Consider the following 17,599-nt stretch of genomic DNA (forward strand, 5'->3'; position numbering starts at 1 on the left):
CAGTACTTTTTTTATTGAAAGAAAAAAAAAAACCCAAAAAAAAACAATAAAGAACAAAAAGAGTTGAAGTTCTGAAGTTTAGTTTTTTTTTTTCTTCTTTTTCTATTTAAATAAAATGGGAGGCCTCCCAACCAGCACTGTGCTCCTGAATGCTGTATAAAAAAGTCGACTCTTAAAAAGGATGGACCCGTACAAATCAAGAAGGCAGGGCTGCTGGAAAAAAACGACAGGAAGGCAAAGATGAAGGGGTGAGGGAGGCGGGGAGAGGGGATGGAGGGATGTGACACTCCTCTCTCTGGGACAGGGGGTGGGGTGGGGGGGGGGGGACCCTGTCATTACCGGCGGGGGTGGGGTTGGGGGGGGGGGCAAAGGGGGCATTATCCACGGCGTCCCTCCCCCCATTCACACACAGCACACTGTGTCCTGTGGGACGTGTGTGCTGGATGTTCTCTGAGTCTCTAAACTGAGCCAGGGTCGGGTCCCCAGAGAGAGGCCCTCCGCCTCACTCCTGCTCAGGCCCCGCTTTGGGCCGAGGCACACTGCACACGTGCGAACGCTCACGGCAGGCTGTCCCACGAGCGCTCACGAGGGCTGCGCTGACCTTATCTACACGTGGACGGGATACTCACTGATAACGGCAAACACGCAAATACAAGTATTAACAGAGATTAGGTCCTAACGTGTTCTGCGATACTCTATTAACAGTCAGTATGTCCCAGGTCTTCCACGTGCGTCCTTTTACAGGACCTGATCAAAAGTGTCGCCATCTTCCAGCACGGTTTTTTTAACATTTTTTTTTTATTTTTTACATTTTTATTTTATTTTTAAGTGTTGTCTTATTACAGCGATGGGACTGAACATTCACCCAGGTGACTGAACATTCACCCAGGTGACTGAACATCCACCCAGGTGACTGAACATCCACCCAGGTGACTGCGACCGATTCAGGTGAATGGAGAGGGCGACGGACTGCTTGCGGCTAGGAGTCAGAGATCCGTTCTCTGTATCGAACACTCCGTGAGAGCGGGAAGGTTGAAGAGCATTTTCTAAACTTTGGTTGTTGATTAAAAAGGCAGGTGAAAACTTGTGGCACATTTCAGCACAGAGTTTCTTGGCACTGCAGAATTTCATACCTTAACCACACTTTTTTTAGGCAGTTTTATGGTTAGATGGTAACTAAAACGCAATACCGTTATTTCTAACTTAACAATTCAGGTTGTATGTAACAAATGTAAAGATAGAGTAAATGTCAGATTCGAAAAACTATTTCATACACCTTTTTAAGATAAATGCTGCTGATGTTGCCAATGAATATGAGAAAAATGAATAATTAATATATACTCATCTGTTTTTTTTACAGCATGACAGCAAGTAAGACCAAATGGACTTTTTTTTAAAGGCTTATATACATGTGAATGTATGCATATTGAACAGCAACCCTGGTAGAATGGCATCACAGTCTAAGCATAGGTCTTGGCATCGTTAACCCCTAAAGGAACACAGTGAAGGCAGGAGCCCTCCCAGGACAGACACACACGTTTGCAGATAAAAAAACACGCTGTAGTTTCAACATCGCAATCTCAGAGTCACACACACATTATAAACAGGCTGCAGAACAAAAAAACCAAATGAAAGGTATAGAAATCAAAAACAGAGATATACCAAGGACAGTACTTTTTCAACCACATGGTAACGGTTTCAGGATCTTTGTGTTTACACCTTGTTTTGACACGAAAAAAGGTTTTCGGACATCTATTATTGTTTTAATCTTTCGTTTCTTTAAAGACGGGGGGGGGGGGGGGGGGTAGCCATTTTGTTCAGAGGGATCTCTTCCTACCCCTTGGACATTCTGTGCAAAACATTATATTTAACTATATCTAGCCATCTATGTACTCATATATAAATATATATTTATGTATATGCATATGTATACTTTAAAACATGACTGTCAGGGATAATTGTGCTGTCAACACATTTCAGTTTTTATTAACTCCAAACTTTTTTTTTTAAACAAACCCCAAATGAAATGCACAAGAAGTGAGCGTTCGCCATCGACCCCAGACAGACGGACTCGATACGCTGGCCTCGCCGGGGAAGGGGCGAGATCCACGAGAGAATGCGAAACGGGACCGAGACAACGGAACACTCAATATGGACCACAGACACACAAAACCAGGTTCACCGCTTCTTGAGTTTCTTCTTTTTTTTGTCTTGTTTTACACGATTTACAACATCATTGGTTCATTTACTTAGGTTTATTTTTTTACTGTACGGATTTAAAAGGAAATGTATTCACCTATGACAGGATGAGAGTCAGAGTCACATGACCCCGCATGCCACGCCCCTGACCTTGTGCATTTTATCTGTTAAAACATTCTTTTTTTTATTACAAGGGAACCCAAACTTGAACGGATGAAAATACAGAACGTTCTGTCCGCAGCTCCTTAAGGATGCTGGGAAATCCGTGGGTGTTGGTAGTGTTGAAATGAGCTGAACACTGTCTCTGTATAAATCTCATTTTCTCCACTGATCCTAACTTATAGCACCAGAGCACAATGTTCTTAACCTGGGCTGTGTTGGGGGGCCTGCTGATCCCTTCTCAAATAACCCAGCCCTGACCTGCTCCGCTGCGGGCTGCTCCCGCTAGCGTGATCAGCGGCGTGTCGTTCTGCGGCAGGGAAGGGTGCAAAAAGGTTTCGGAGAGAACGGTAAACAAACGCATCTCCCAAAATAAAGTGCCTTATCCCACAGACTCAAAGGAGCACTCTGTACACACTGAAGCGCACCAGCACTGAGGAGATCAGGGGTTCAGCTGGGCTCCTTCGGTTCCTGTTTCGAGGGTGCGATGACAGACCCCTGCCAGTCACGTGGAAGATAAGCTCGCTCACCGTTAAGCTGCGATGGTTCAGCGTTGCCATTATAAGGAACATGAAACGCTTTCGCGGTTCTGTCACAGTGTGCATTTTCCTTTCTTTAGCTCTTAAAGAGTCAGAATAGTGTGCAGTTCTTAATTTGGGAGCAAAGGCAATGAGGGGAAAAAACAATAATAATAATTAGACGAGAGAGAGAGAGCGGGAGCTCCAGGCGGATCTGGCCATGCAGGAAATGGGCGTGTCCCACACCGTTTACGCAAATTACAGCCCCGTAAAAAAAAAAAAAAAAACAGGGCCCGCAGTCCTTCTCTGGACACGAACACAGACCAACCCACCCCCAAAAAAAAGCCCCACTCCCACTTCCACCCCCACCTGCCGTCTCGCTGGAACCCATCCGTGCCTGAACACGCAGGCCGTTCTAGAGAGAACTCTCCGGAGGCTTGCTCACAGCGGGGAGGGTGGGAGACACCCTGTGCGGGGGTGGATCTGCTCCAGGTTATCAGCGGGTTCGTGAGGAATCCCCTTCAGCACTCTCAGCGCACTCGTGAGGAAGGCTCAACCCACCGTCTGCGCTCATGCCTTCCAGCACTGCGGGGGCATACATTTGAGGGGTTGTGGGAGATTGTGTTTAGTCTGCTGTGTTGGAGTCACTGGCTCCCACTGGCAGCCTGATAATCCACCCTGGATCTCATAGGGGGAACAAGAAACAGATGCCAAACAAGGGGATGGGCTACACCCTCCACCATCACAGATCTGTGAGCCTACACAACAAGGGGATGGGCTATACCCTCCACCATCACAGATCTGAGAGCCTACACAACAAGGGGATGGGCTATACCCTCCACCATCACAGATCTGTGAGCCTACACAACAAGGGGATGGGCTATGCCCTCCACCATCACAGATCTGTGAGCCTACACAACAAGGGGATGGGCTATACCCTCCACCATCACAGATCTGTGAGCCTACACAACAAGGGGATGGGCTATACCCTCCACCATCACAGATCTGAGAGCCAACACAACAAGGGGATGGGCTATACCCTCCACCATCACAGATCTGAGAGCCAACACAACAAGGGGATGGGCTATACCCTCCACCATCACAGATCTGAGAGCCAACACAACAAGGGGATGGGCTATACCCTCCACCATCACAGATGTGAGCCTACACAACAAGGGTATGGGCTATACCCTCCACCATCACAGATCTGTGAGCCTACACAACAAGGGGATGGGCTATACCCTCCACCATCACAGATCTGAGAGTCTTCACAGCTAGACGATGGGCTACAGCTGCCAGTGCGAACCTGTCGAAGCGGAGAGCACTTGTGCCTGGGAATGACAACGGAAAGATGTTCCTCCAAACAGAAACCGAGCCCCTGCACTGCCACCTCCACGTTCCCAAATGAATTTTATTACAGGCGTGACTGTAATTAGCACAGGAGCCTGCATGTGTACCCGTGGAAGGACGTAGTTTATTGTTTATTGAGTTACTGTTGCAGCACAAGGGCGGTAAAACGATAAAGAGATTAAGGGAAGAGAGCCACGGGCGAGCTGATAAGCAGCTGTCACGTCCTGGCGGCGCACCAGCGGCCAACGGGGCCCGGGGACGAGGGACTCTGCCCCAGATGCCAGACACGCAGGGCTCCCGCCCGAGCGCCAGGCCACGGCACGGGCCAGTGCCCTCCATTCAGAGTCTGTACCATGGTACTGCCCAGGCAGCTACCAACAGTTTGTACCCCGATGCTGTCTCCTATAGAACACCATGTGGGGATCCCACTTCACCCCTAAAGACGTTTAATAAGGTACACTACAGTGAAGACTGGGATAGTGCGCTGCAAAAAAAAAATCTATTTTATATCAAGGAACAGACACTGTATGACATCATATCGCGTAATGTGGCAACAATACAGAAAGTCCTTAAATCCATCAGGGAGCACTACTGTTTAACTGCTCTGACGGTGGATGGCTTGTCTGGACCCATTAATCGCTAGCTCTCCACTGCGTTTCCAGGGAAGAGCAGGTGTGTTTTTGTTTTCCAGTCGAGCCCATCCCGTTCCCATCTCAGGCTTTGCCCAGGGGGGAGGTCAGAGTTTGGTGGAGCTGCGGACGCTATCTGAGCGGTCTCTGAGGAGCGAGCGGGTCACGGGCAGGGCATCGGGGTTTGTGTGCGCTAGGGCATGATGTCATCGCCGAGGCATGCGCTCGTCTGGCTGTGACTCCTTCGGCGTGATGAGTCACGGCTGAAGGTCGGTGAGCAACCCGTCTGGTGCATTCCGGATCAGCACTCGAGGCCCGGAGACGCGCCCGTTTAATTAGCCAAGCCGCTAAAGCACGTTAGCATCGGAGAACACGAGCGGGCTGCAGGAGGCCTGCTCACAGGGAAGAGTCTAGCCTACCAGGGGAGTGGATATTACACTCAATACCATTTCTGTTTAGAATGAACAGAGGCTCCACTCCTGTGAGAGAGGACAGAAACAGACCTGTGTGAGCCCGGTGCGTTAGTTTGAGAAGGAAAGGCGTGGCCCTTTGGCCTGTGCTGCGTTTCTGAGCTTCAAGGTTGTTTATAAGAGAAATAGGAGGGGTGGTTTTGATAAGGGAGATCAAAGAGTGTTCACTTCACCTGTATGGTGGGAGGACACCTTTCTGTCTCTGCACTGCTGTGACTCATCCTCTGGCATCATAGTTTAATTACAAGCTTTATTTGGGGTGACATCACGTGGAATTATGTCACCTCTCTGAGGCAGCCATTTAGAGGGTTACACCACAGATTCTTCAGAACAGCGGTCAATGCCTGCTTCTCTCCCATCCTTTGTACCTCCAAACTGCACGAGTTTCTGGGTAACAACAGGAGTCTACAGGGCTTTATTAGAGTTTATGAGTACTCATTAAAAAGGTGTGCCCAAGGACACACCCCTTCATGAATGTGCATAAAAATTGGAATGTTTCAGAGAGAACTTTCAGTGTAAAGAAAATTGCTGAGTAGCATCTGATTGGTCTAAAGAATCAGTGGTTACGCCCACTTCTCTATCAATGCATGTTGCATAGTGTGAGTTGTAGGGTATGTGCTGTGTGTAACCAGTGTGTGAACCATTGTGCTCATTACAGGTGGATGAGTGTGTGTGCGATCAGAAATGTCATTCAAAGGTGGAGAGCACACGCTCCACCACTGACTGGTTAGCTAAACCACCATTCCGTTGAGTGAGTTTTGGGAATACCAGGCAAAGTGAGACCACTCTTCCTTCAGTTACTCTGCGGAGCTACTTTTACCCAAGGACTGTTCTCTACTCCAATCAAAATGGCTCCAATTTCTCTCCTCCTAAAACAAGATGCATCTGTCTTAGTGTTAAAAACTGTCTGGAAATCACATAAATTGGTGTCAAATGTAGTGAAGTTGACCTTTTTTTTTCCCCCCCCTGACCAAATACACTAGCGAATCACTGACCCACTACCTGCCCTGATACGTTAAGTTCTCATTAGGGGAGAAAAAGATAATCTAACTACGTCAATGACAGTAAAGAAATAGCAGCAAAAATGTCAAAATAAAAGGCATCTCATTTTCAGCTTCCAACTCTGTAAAGACAGTCAAGTGAAGCCGTAGTTTCCAAGATTCAAAGACGACGTGGTGATAAATACACTATTAGTCATTATGTTAATACCATTCGCTCTTGTAACACGCCTACAGCTGAAAATCCCCTGGCTGACCCCTCAGGGTACTCTTAGCAGTGACCGTAATGCTGAAAATGCATTCCTGACAGACTGTACGACAGCGAAACCGGAGTGTATCACACTTTCATTTACACATACATATACTAAAGGTTATGCCAAAAAAACAAACAAAAAAAAAAGAACAAGAAAATAAAGTACACGCCAATGGTTTGCCTCTAAGGTTCACTCGGTTATGTTTTCAGACAGGGTGCAGGGAGTATGGCTATTTGAATAATCGTTCCTCAAATTAGAACCCTAGAATGAAACTTAATTGACTCTAATCTTTTACCAGCTGAGTGACCCATTACATACACGTACTGTAACCCAAACTCCCAAAACCCTCCCAAAAAAGGAAGGAAAAAAAAAACAAAAAACAGGTTGAAACCCTTTTCAACATCCTGCAGTTATGACCTCATTGTGCTCTCAACATTAAATGCTTCTGTTTTTTTTTTGTTTTTTTGTTCCCCCCTTACCTAAAAACATTCCTGTTGGAACCGGACATGCAAGGGCACATTCTGGGGGTGTCTGTTGCGCGACCGAGCGGATATTACAGTTCCAGGATCTCCGCCTTCACATGTCCCTATTGGATGGGTGACCTGGTTTCCCCGTTTTGGGGACGGGGGCGGGGGCGGGGGCGGATGGGCGGAGTGTGCGCACCGGAGCCGTTTGGGGAGGCGTGCGCCAGCCCCCCCTCCCTCTGCGAGCGCAGCAAACAGCCAGTCAGACGGACGGGGCGAGGGAAAAGCCCGCCCAGCGCAGGTGCTGTTTAGTGTTGTGCCAAGCGGCGTACTCAAGTTCGCCGGATCATTCCGCTACCGTCTGACGGGCTGCTTGCCTGTCCTGGGGTTTGGCACTCACCCTCCGGCTGGCAGGGGAGAGGGAGCGGGGCGGGCCCCTGGTGTGTGTGTGTGTGTGTGTGTGTGTGTGTGCGTGTGTGTGTGGACGCTGGGAGAAGGAGGTGTTCAGAATCTGAAGGGATGCACGGAAACGGAGGAGAGGCAGAGAGAGGGTGGTGGGAAGAGGGCGGGGCCGGGGGAGGAGCCAGGGCGGGGTCAGGACGACTCCTCCAGCGCGTTGACCACCTGCTCCAGGATGTCGGGGCAGTGGTCGGCGATCTGCTGCAGGACGGAGTTGGCGTACTCCTGCAGCTCAGCGCTCTCCCTCTCACACTGCTCCAGCTCCGACTCCAGCTGCAGGGAAACAGAACCGCGTTCAGCACCCTCTCCTCACACTGCAGAACAGCGTTCAGCACCCTCCCCTCACACTGCAGAACAGCGTTCAGCACCCTCCCCTCACACTGCAGAGCGTTCAGCACCCTCCCCTCACACTGCAGAGCGTTCAGCACCCTCTCCTCACACTGCAGAGCGTTCAGCACCCTCCCCTCACACTGCAGAGCGTTCAGCACCCTCCCCTCACACTGCAGAGCGTTCAGCACCCTCCCCTCACACTGCAGAGCGTTCAGCACCCTCCCCTCACACTGCAGAACCGCGTTCAGCACCCTCCCCTCACACTGCAGAACCGCGTTCAGCACCCTCCCCTCACACTGCAGAGCGTTCAGCACCCTCCCCTCACACTGCAGAACAGCGTTCAGCACCCTCCCCTCACACTGCAGAACCGCGTTCAGCACCCTCCCCTCACACTGCAGAGCGTTCAGCACCCTCCCCTCACACTGCAGAACAGTGTTCAGCACCCTCCCCTCACACTGCAGAGCGTTCAGCACCCTCCCCTCACACTGCAGAACCGCGTTCAGCACCCTCCCCTCACACTGCAGAGCGTTCAGCACCCTCCCCTCACACTGCAGAGCGTTCAGCACCCTCCCCTCACACTGCAGAACAGTGTTCAGCACCCTCCCCTCACACTGCAGAACAGCGTTCAGCACCCTCCCCTCACACTGCAGAGCAGCGTTCAGCTCCTCTTATCACTACTGAAATCACTTTCAGTTACTCTTCTTATCCCTACCTCTTATCTGTCCTTTTACCACTGTATTTTTGCGCTGTCCTTTATTTAGTCTTGTTTTCATTTCAACATTGTTCTTTCTTAGTTTTATAGTTTTTCTCTGATTTACTGCATGTACTTTGGCCGACACACAATGTAGGAAGTGTGCATTATTACACAATGAAATTTCAGGACTAGGCCAAATGTATTAATCCATCCCAGTGATAAAAACCAACAGTGCACAGACCATTAAAAGCCATTCCCATTAAATGATTACAGTGACATCTACCTCAAAGTAAAATGTAATCTGCACCTTTAAAGATACTACAAAAATGTCTTTTTAAAATGTTTTGAAATGAATGGGCTGAAAGCTGTAGAAATTTAATGTCAGGAGAGACGTATTCTACACATGACCTGCAAAACGTAAACAGGATTAGAAAAAGTAATTGTAAGAACCAGACAAATATCGTCAATGTATGAACTCAGTGCTGTTCTTATGACCTGCTACGCAGATAAACCTGGGAAAAGATTAAAACCCAATACCTGTAGCTAGCCAGGGAGATACAGATAGCCATCTCTATTCAGTTGGCCATCATGGTTGATGCAATTAGCATATTAGCATGTTCATTTAAATTAATCCCCATTACTGAGTTTACATTTCAAATTTTGCGTTCAGCACTGGCCAATACAGGGAGCAGATGTAATATTCTCGGCCAGTAATGGGCCAACGAGCCATACAGCTGTACACTGTACATCAGGATGGAAGTGCGAAAGGAAATCTATCACCATGCCTTGAGAATTATTCAGAGTGATTTCCCCTTTTAAACAGCCATACTGACAGCCCTAGAAACAATGTGTGAACGAGCGATGACATCATTCACAGCAGAGGCACATTTATTTCACTGAGCCATTAAGCGTTCTGGCCCTGGGAGAGAGGCCGAGCTCACACGAGCACCCGTGACAGCCTGTGTGAGTCCAGGGGAAAAGCGTGGAGGGCGGCTGGCTGCTACAGCGCTAACAGGGACACCGACTGATGAGGTCTCCTGCTAGCCCACGTGCCTGCTCTCCAATGCTTTCACCCACCTGAACATTCCTCTGAGCCCTACCACCAGAGAATACACCTGGGGGGAGGGGAGGGGTCACAGGTTGCAGGAAATGAGGGACAGGTGCACTCGTAATGGCGAATGGCGGAGGAGGAGGAGGAGTGTGGAGAGGATGAAGAGGCAGGGAGTGATTTGTGCTTTGGCGAGCAGGGCTTCGAACCAGACGTTACCGTGAGTTAACACTCCCATAAACCTTACACACCGAGGCCTGTGCACCTCTCCCCACCTGTCCTTACCGCACCTCTCCCCACCTGTCCTTACTGCACCTCTCCCCACCTGTCCTTACTGCACCTCTCCCCACCTGTCCTTACTGCACCTCTCCCCAAGAGAGAAACACACACACACGCGCGCACACACACACACACACACACACACACACGTAAGCACACACACGCGCCCACACACACATGCGCACACACACACGTAAGCACACACACGCGCCCACACACACATGCGCACACACACACACATGCAATAAACCCCTCCCCCTTTCCCCTGCTCTTCTGCAGCCCTTGAGAGACAGCTGGTAAGGCCACTCCGTGCTCTTTGTATGCCATTACAGAAAGCTCTACACTTGGAATCCACTGAAAACGTTTAATTTTCCGCTCATTAAAGAAAACCAAAACTAAAAGGGGGTATTTACGTTTTATAGCACCTTGGGCCTAACGATAATCGCAGCTGGGGTTATCGTAAGCTTTTTCCAAATGATTTTTTCTTTCTCATGGAGCTGTCTGTCAGCATAAGGGAGAGAGAGGGAGAGAATGTGCAGCTCCAGTGCCACGTCAGAGCTGGCACCAGCAGGTGCACAATGACGATCACACACACACACACACACACACACACGATCACACACACACACACACACACACACGATCACACACACACGATCACACACACATACCCACACAGACACACAGACACATACCCACACACACACACACACATACCCACACATACCCACACATACACACACACACACACACACACCCACACAGACACACAGACACATACCCACACACACACACACACACACACACACACACACATACCCACACATACCCACACATACACACACACACACACACACACACGATCACACACACACACACATACCCACACACACACACACGATCGCACACACATACCCACACAGACACACACACACACACACATACCCACACAGACACACACACTCACACACACACATACCCACACAGACACACACACACACACGATCACACACACACACACACACCCACACAGACACACGATCACACACACACACACACAGACCACACACACATACCCACACAGACACACACACACATACCCACACAGACACACGATCACACACACATACCCACACAGACACACGATCACACACACATACCCACACAGACACACACGCACGCACAGACAGACAGACACATGAACACACACCCACGCGCACATGCACACACACACGCACGCGCGCACACGTGCACACACACCCACGCGCACACACACACGCACGCGCGCACACATGCACACACACACACCCACGCGCACACACACACGGGAAAGCTGATGCAAGAGTGCAGGTCAGAGACAGAGGCTAATTCCACTGAATTTCTCAAGGTGTTGTAAAAAAGACTCATCATAAACACACTCCCTTCAAGACCAGTAACCATCAACACACCCAGACAGAGCAAGAGAAAGAGACAGAAAGAGCAATACAGAGCAAGAAAGAAACAGAGGGGGAGAGAGAATGAGGGGCAGAGGGGATGAGAAAGGGAGGGAGAGGGGATAAGAAAGAGGGGGAGGGGGGATGAGAGGGGGAGAGCGAGTGAAAGCGAGAGAGAGAGAGATGACCACACTCATTTTGGACTCGGTGCTCCCTCAGTCTGGGGAAGGTCATGGGTTCTCACTGAAATGACGAAACGACGCCGTCCCGGGCTCAGTGGTTTGGGGGTCACGTCCCTCTTCCCCCTGGCCAATGTGTACTCAAATGTTTGCTTGCATCAGGCAACTTATAAAATTGCTTTTCACATCTGAACCCAGGCCAGTGATTCAAAAACTCCACAGCGCAAAAAGTCCCATACAAAGCGGAATACTTTGCAGAGGCCGCAAAATTATTTTCGTTGGCTTTCCAACATTAAAATGTCAGATTTAACAAGGTTAATGCTAAAGCCATCTGTAACAATAAGTGGCGGTCATATCCATGTATTTCGAAAAGAGCCTCTCCTTTGATCTGCCATCAGTAAGCCAGGCTCGGGGAACAATTCCGCAATTAATAAAACAAAACGTGAGAAAGCTCCGGCTGGACCCACAAAAATAACTGTCAGGCCAGTGTTATTACAACTGGAGGGCGAGTCCGCACGCTGGAGTCTTCGAGTTCGCATTAGCGACACACCGCGAGGGACACACACACACACACACACACACACACACACACATATACACACACTCACACACACACACACACACTAAAGCCTTTCCATTTTAGCCAATGTCAACTGGAACCGTAGGCCTGGCCGCAGACGTGGACCGAGAGTAAGGACTAAGGTTACCCACAATCCTTTGGAGGGAGAGGGGCTAACTTTTCCACGGGTCTCTGCTTGAAGTCGGTTCAAGGCAGAATTCTGTTTGGCTGTTGCTTTAATGATGACCTTGTGCAGCCAGGGTTGCGGCCCTGATTGGCTGAAGGTTTGGTAGCAGCTCATTGGTCGCACGATGTTCTAGAGTTCCGCCAAGACTGACGGCCCATTGTGACTCGTGGGCTGGCGGGCGATGTGGCAGCCAGTCACGCCACAGAAGGCTGCCCACGGCCAGACCCGGGGGCGCGGGTGTCTGAGGTACTCAAACGGCCTCCAAAAAATGCTTTTAATGCTAAATTTACTGCCCCCGTCACCTGCGACGGCCCGCCAGGACAGGCTTTGAAAGGTTGGGGGGGGCGCTTCTGTGAAGGTGTGTGTTCCGATCAAGCGGCCCGACTTAGAAAAACAAACATGTGAAAAGCCTCTCCTGTTGAACCGTGTGCAGGAGGGTAAGTAATGAGGCCCATCCGTCCTGATATACGACACCCCTGCGTTTGGGGGGCGGGGGGGTGCAGCTTGGCAGAGAGCGGTCCTTCTACGAGGACCATTAAAATTTGACAGGGGGGGGGGGGGGGGTGCCTGAGTGTACCCCACTCCAGACATGTGACTCACACAGCCACTGCGCCAGGGAGGGGTGAGAGAAGCCGGGCAGGGGGGGGGGCAGGTCATTACGACAGGTACACCAGCGCTTTCAAAGATGCCTGATGCTGTGCACCTCTCCCCCTAAGGCGACCCTCGGAAGCCCTGGAGAAAAGGCAGGCAGGGCTAAAGGCAGCTCTGAGAGACCGTGACCGCGGCCAGCCCGCTATCTAGAGTTTCTTTTAGTTTTTACGACAATGTATTTAGCAAAAAAAAAATTCCAAAGAAAAAACAGAGCAGTAAAGATAGAGCGCGAGGCCTAGCCGTCACCTTGCTTACCGGCGAGGCCCAGCGCGGCCTTGACCTAAAACAAAAAAAAGAGAAGAAGGGATAAAAAGGGAGAGAGAGAGAGAAAGGGCAGCGCCCTGGTTTCAGAGCAGCGCGGGTTTGAGCTGTGAGCTCCCTATCGCCTCCGCCTCTTATCCCTCATTATCTGCAGCTCAGCCCAGCCGCCAGGGACGCACGGAGATGGCGAAATAACGAGCAGGTAATGAACTGGACCCTCTCAGGGGAGAGGTCAGAGGTCAACCCCCCCCTTCCTCCAGTCTAGCTCCCGCACCCTTACACCCCCCCACCCCCACCCCCCCCCCACCACCGAAGGTCATCAACTTAACAAAAGGACACAAATGGCTGTGTTAGCTTGATACGGACCAGGAGAGCCGGCCGCGGCTACGCAAACCTAGCGGACAGGCGGAAGGACCCGGGCTGGCGGGGGACAGGGCCGAGGGTCTGAGGCACATTTAAATGAGCTCTGCTCCCTGCTCCGTGTGAGAGGCCACGGCTGACCTCACGGCAGCGGGGCTGCGTGATGCTTGTGAACACGGGCGGGTGACCGGGGGAAGCTTAGCGACAAAGTGTAACGAGCAGAACCCGGTCCCATGCTGAAGGGCGCAGGGGGGCTGCCCTAACTGAACCCCCGCTGACGGGAGCAGGGGGGCTGCCCTAACTGAACCCCCGCGCTGGAGTGGATGAAAACACCACGCACACCCCACCCCCCAAATCCCTCTCACCCTCAACCCTACCCCCACTCCCCCCCAGGGGAGCCTGCAACATTAGAGATCACACACAACAACCCCCCTCCCACATTTCCTACAAGAGGCACTTTGCTTCCACTGCATCCTTCATCGTTAATCATCCCCCTCCCTGCTGAACCGCCCCCTTCATCACTCATGCGTACGCCCCGCAGCCAGCTGTCAATCATCCTCCCAGGCCCCTCCCCCACTCCCGTTTACGGTAAGGGTTAAATAATACATTTTGAGGGGGGGCGGGCAGGAGGGAGGGTTCCCAGGCCTGGTGGCGGGGGGCAGAGGGGACGGCGTGTCCGTGTGTCTGGCCTTCGCCTCCCCCAGCTTGTGTTCCCATTACTGCCAGGGGTAGAGCCGGAGGGGGGCGGGGCACAGCTGCTAGAACCATCAAGCCTCCATTCAATAAATCTACGTTAAAAAAAAAAAAAAACTTGTCTTCCAAAACTTGACCGTTATATTTTATTTTGAGAGCAAACAATGTTTCTTTGTGAAAGAAACTGTTCCCTTCGCACGAGGTGAAATTAAAAAGGGCCTTCGATCTTCGGGGAGCGCCCTTTGCATAAATAGCTGTTTTAAAATCTCGTCTTTTTAAAACTGGCTTCTGCGCCCCCTCCGACACCGCTGCGTCTCCCACACTCCTCGTCCCCCAGCAGCCCAATCTCACTCCTCATTTAGCCCCAACACCACCTCCATCCCCCTTTCCCCTCGTCCTTGCCAGACCCTTAGCACTGTGCTCATTACTAGCTTGTTTCTCCCTCGGTCTGAAGTTTCGGGCCCCCTCCGGTACCCTCTCTGGCTCTGGTAGGGGCGAGCTCTCCACCGGTGTCCCGGTAACTCTCCCCACGCCCTGGCCCGATTCGGCGACCAGAGAACCTGGCAGAGCCCGAGCAACACTGCTGGAGCTGAGGGGGCTGAGGGGTTTTTACGGCTTCCTTCGTTTGAGTCCGGAAAGTTCCATACCCCCCCAGCGGGGCTAACCTGCGCGGCTCCTTAAAAGGCTGTGTGCATGTGCGGCACAGGTGGGGGGTGTGTGCCCACCCCTCCCCCACCGCCCCCCAGAAAGTTCCAGAAGGCGGGCAGCATTTATGCGGTTATCTCTGGAGTCACAGCCTGCTACGCCTTCTTCCTCCCCTTTAATGTTTTATGACTTTTCTGCCATAACAAAAGTAACTGTGTGTGTTGTGTGCGTGTGTGTGTGAGAGAGTGTGTGTGTGTGTGTGTGTGTGTGTGAGAGAGTGTAAGCATACGTATGTGTGTGCGTGTGTTTATGCGTGTGTGTGTGTGTGCGAGCGAGCAAGCGTGCGTGCGAGTGAGTGTGCGTGAGTGTGTGCGTGTGTGTGAGTGTGTGCGTGTGTGTGTGTGTGTTGTGTGAGTGTGTTGTGTGAGCGTGTGTGTGTGTGAGTGTGTGTGTGTGTGTGTGTGTGTGTGTGTGAGTGTATGTGTGTGTGTGTGTGTGTGTGTGCGTGTGTGTGTATGTGTGTGTGTGTGTGTGTGTGCGTGTGTGTGCTGATGCGGGCGTGTCATGCCCTTAGGCAGGAGGTCACTCAGGAGGATTACACAGTGTGCCGCTGTGATGACACACCGAGTCCGGCCTCGACGCCGACTGCGTTTCCATCTGGTCCCGTGACGGCCCATTGGGTTGGCCGTTGGGTTGGCCAGGCGTGGCCTGTTGGGTTGGCTGGCACAGCCCCGGGTGATGTGATGCAACCAGTGTGCCTCCCCCCCCCCCCCAGCCTTTTCCACCCTGCCTCTCCAGACAGGCCTGAGCTCAGGCTATCCGCGGGAAGTGTAATGTATCTAAAAGTGTGGCGGCACAGCTGAGCTAAAAATCTGCAATTTCGGGATTCCCTCAAACCCGCCGCACATGGGACGGAAGCCCTGGGACGCCCACGCTCTGCCACGCTGCTACCCCCGGAGCGGCGCTACTTCAACGGGCGGGCTCCCTAAATACAGACCCGTCCCGCGCGGAGTGCCTTCGGTTCAGGAGGGGCCACTGTTTAAACAGGAATACCTCCCCCTCTTCCCCCTCTTCCTCTGGGTCTAGCTGTGAATTACATCTGCAGGACAGTGATGACTACAGTGCTGGTTCACATCTAAGAACATAAGTGCGGGCAATTTCCAGAGAGCTAGTCTTTAAGTATGGAGGTTACTCGCAGTAGTCTTTTCTCCCTAGTGCAGTACACCTTTTAAACCAGAGACAGAAAAGCCAGCAGTAAGTAGATTTGTTCGAGAGTACGGTAGCATTTTACATTTTTAACAGGGTAGTAATTATAATAATTATTTTTTTTTTTCCTGTTTTGCATTTACCTTTGTTACTTTTATCTGTATATGTCTTCCTGATGCGTGTTGTGTGGGCACTAAGACAATTTCATGGTCTTTCTAACATGACTAACATCTGAAACAAACATCACAACTGAGGTCACGCTGTGAAGGGAACACGATACTGCTATACATATTATATATTACATATCATGATATACATACCGTGTATCATGATGAACATATACAATATAATGATTGGGCTGTTTTTTTTATACCAATAATGTTACACTTTTCCACCTGTGTGGAAACACACCTGTGTTTAGGCCAAATCCTTATTAGATAGTGGAGAGAGAGATAAAACAGTAGCTGGACTGAACTTAGTCTCTACTCACTACCTCTTCACACACCATACAAGACCTGGGGGGGGGCATTTCAACCTGACCCCTCCCTACTGCCAAATGCCCCAACTCCACCCCCACCGCTGATTCTAGCCTCCCTGTACAGGAAACGTGGGCCAAAGCTGTATCTTCCAGGAGCCCGTCCAATACATGACATAACCTTCCCACAATCCCCGGGCACTTTCTCACCCCTCAAGCCAGCTGCCAACACGGGTTTCCAGAGAGGCACTCTGCCTCTCTCTCTCCCCAGCCCCCACCACCTTCCAAAATAAGTTATAAAGTCACATCTACAGGCTGCTTTCTTTTTACCCATTCAGCAGGGAAATTTGTTTTTGTCCATTTTCATTTCACACTTTTATTTTCTCATGCAGTGGGTACCAACGTTACTTCTCGTTTCATTTAAATTTTATGGATGGAAACAGATCCTCTTTGCCCCTCACAAAACACAGGCTCTGTGGTGTGGTATGCCCCCCCCCCCAGGCCTGCCACCCAGAGAATGGGAGAGCACAGAGATAAAGTTTGCACACACTGTTGTTTCTGCAAATAATCACAACAGCCTCTCTCAATGGACCACATGTGATAAGACATCCCCAATTGCTGAAATAAGAATAAAAAAACAGTCATCGCTGAACTTTACTGGCTGGCTGAACTGGATTTAGGAACAGCTTTTGCCAGGAGCGTGTGGCAGATCCCAATCGCGACCAAAAAGAAGATTAAAAGAACTTTCTTGTGTCCCCATCAGAACAAGAAGATAAAAGGAGAAAGAAAATGATTCAGGTGTTTATTACACATATTTTCTATGGGCTCTACGCCAGCGGGTAAATACACACAGAGTCTGCATCCTGAAGATGCTGCCAGGATGATTAAATGATGCATGCAAAGAAATCCCACATCACCTTTCCGAAATAAAGGGCAAAAAGACTGTCTAATTCATCTTCCTGAGGAATAAAAGCCATCATCAGATTCATTCAAGCACTACACCATTTGCAAGGAGAAAAAGCTCTTCCCCCTCCTTGTGAAAATAAGCCCATCATAAAGTTTTCTGGACTCAACATACGAACAATAATTAGTTTATGAC

The 17,599-nt window shown here is 50.5% G+C and overlaps 1 protein-coding gene across 6 annotated transcripts in view; it reads right to left on the reverse strand.

Moving 5' to 3' along the window:
* Positions 1 to 777: 777 nt before the first annotated feature.
* LOC118232528 (ELKS/Rab6-interacting/CAST family member 1-like) overlaps positions 778 to 17,599 on the reverse strand; it is a 223,498-nt gene continuing 206,676 nt past the window's right edge. For all 6 annotated transcript variants that reach the window (XM_035427588.1, XM_035427594.1, XM_035427589.1 and 3 more), the window contains one exon: positions 778 to 7,773. In XM_035427588.1, coding sequence (XP_035283479.1) covers positions 7,636 to 7,773 — 138 coding nt within the window. In that variant the 3' untranslated portion in view covers positions 778 to 7,635. The remainder of the gene's footprint in view (positions 7,774 to 17,599) is intronic.

Source organism: Anguilla anguilla, chromosome 7, assembly GCF_013347855.1.
Source record: "Anguilla anguilla isolate fAngAng1 chromosome 7, fAngAng1.pri, whole genome shotgun sequence".
Lineage (NCBI taxonomy): Eukaryota > Metazoa > Chordata > Actinopteri > Anguilliformes > Anguillidae > Anguilla > Anguilla anguilla.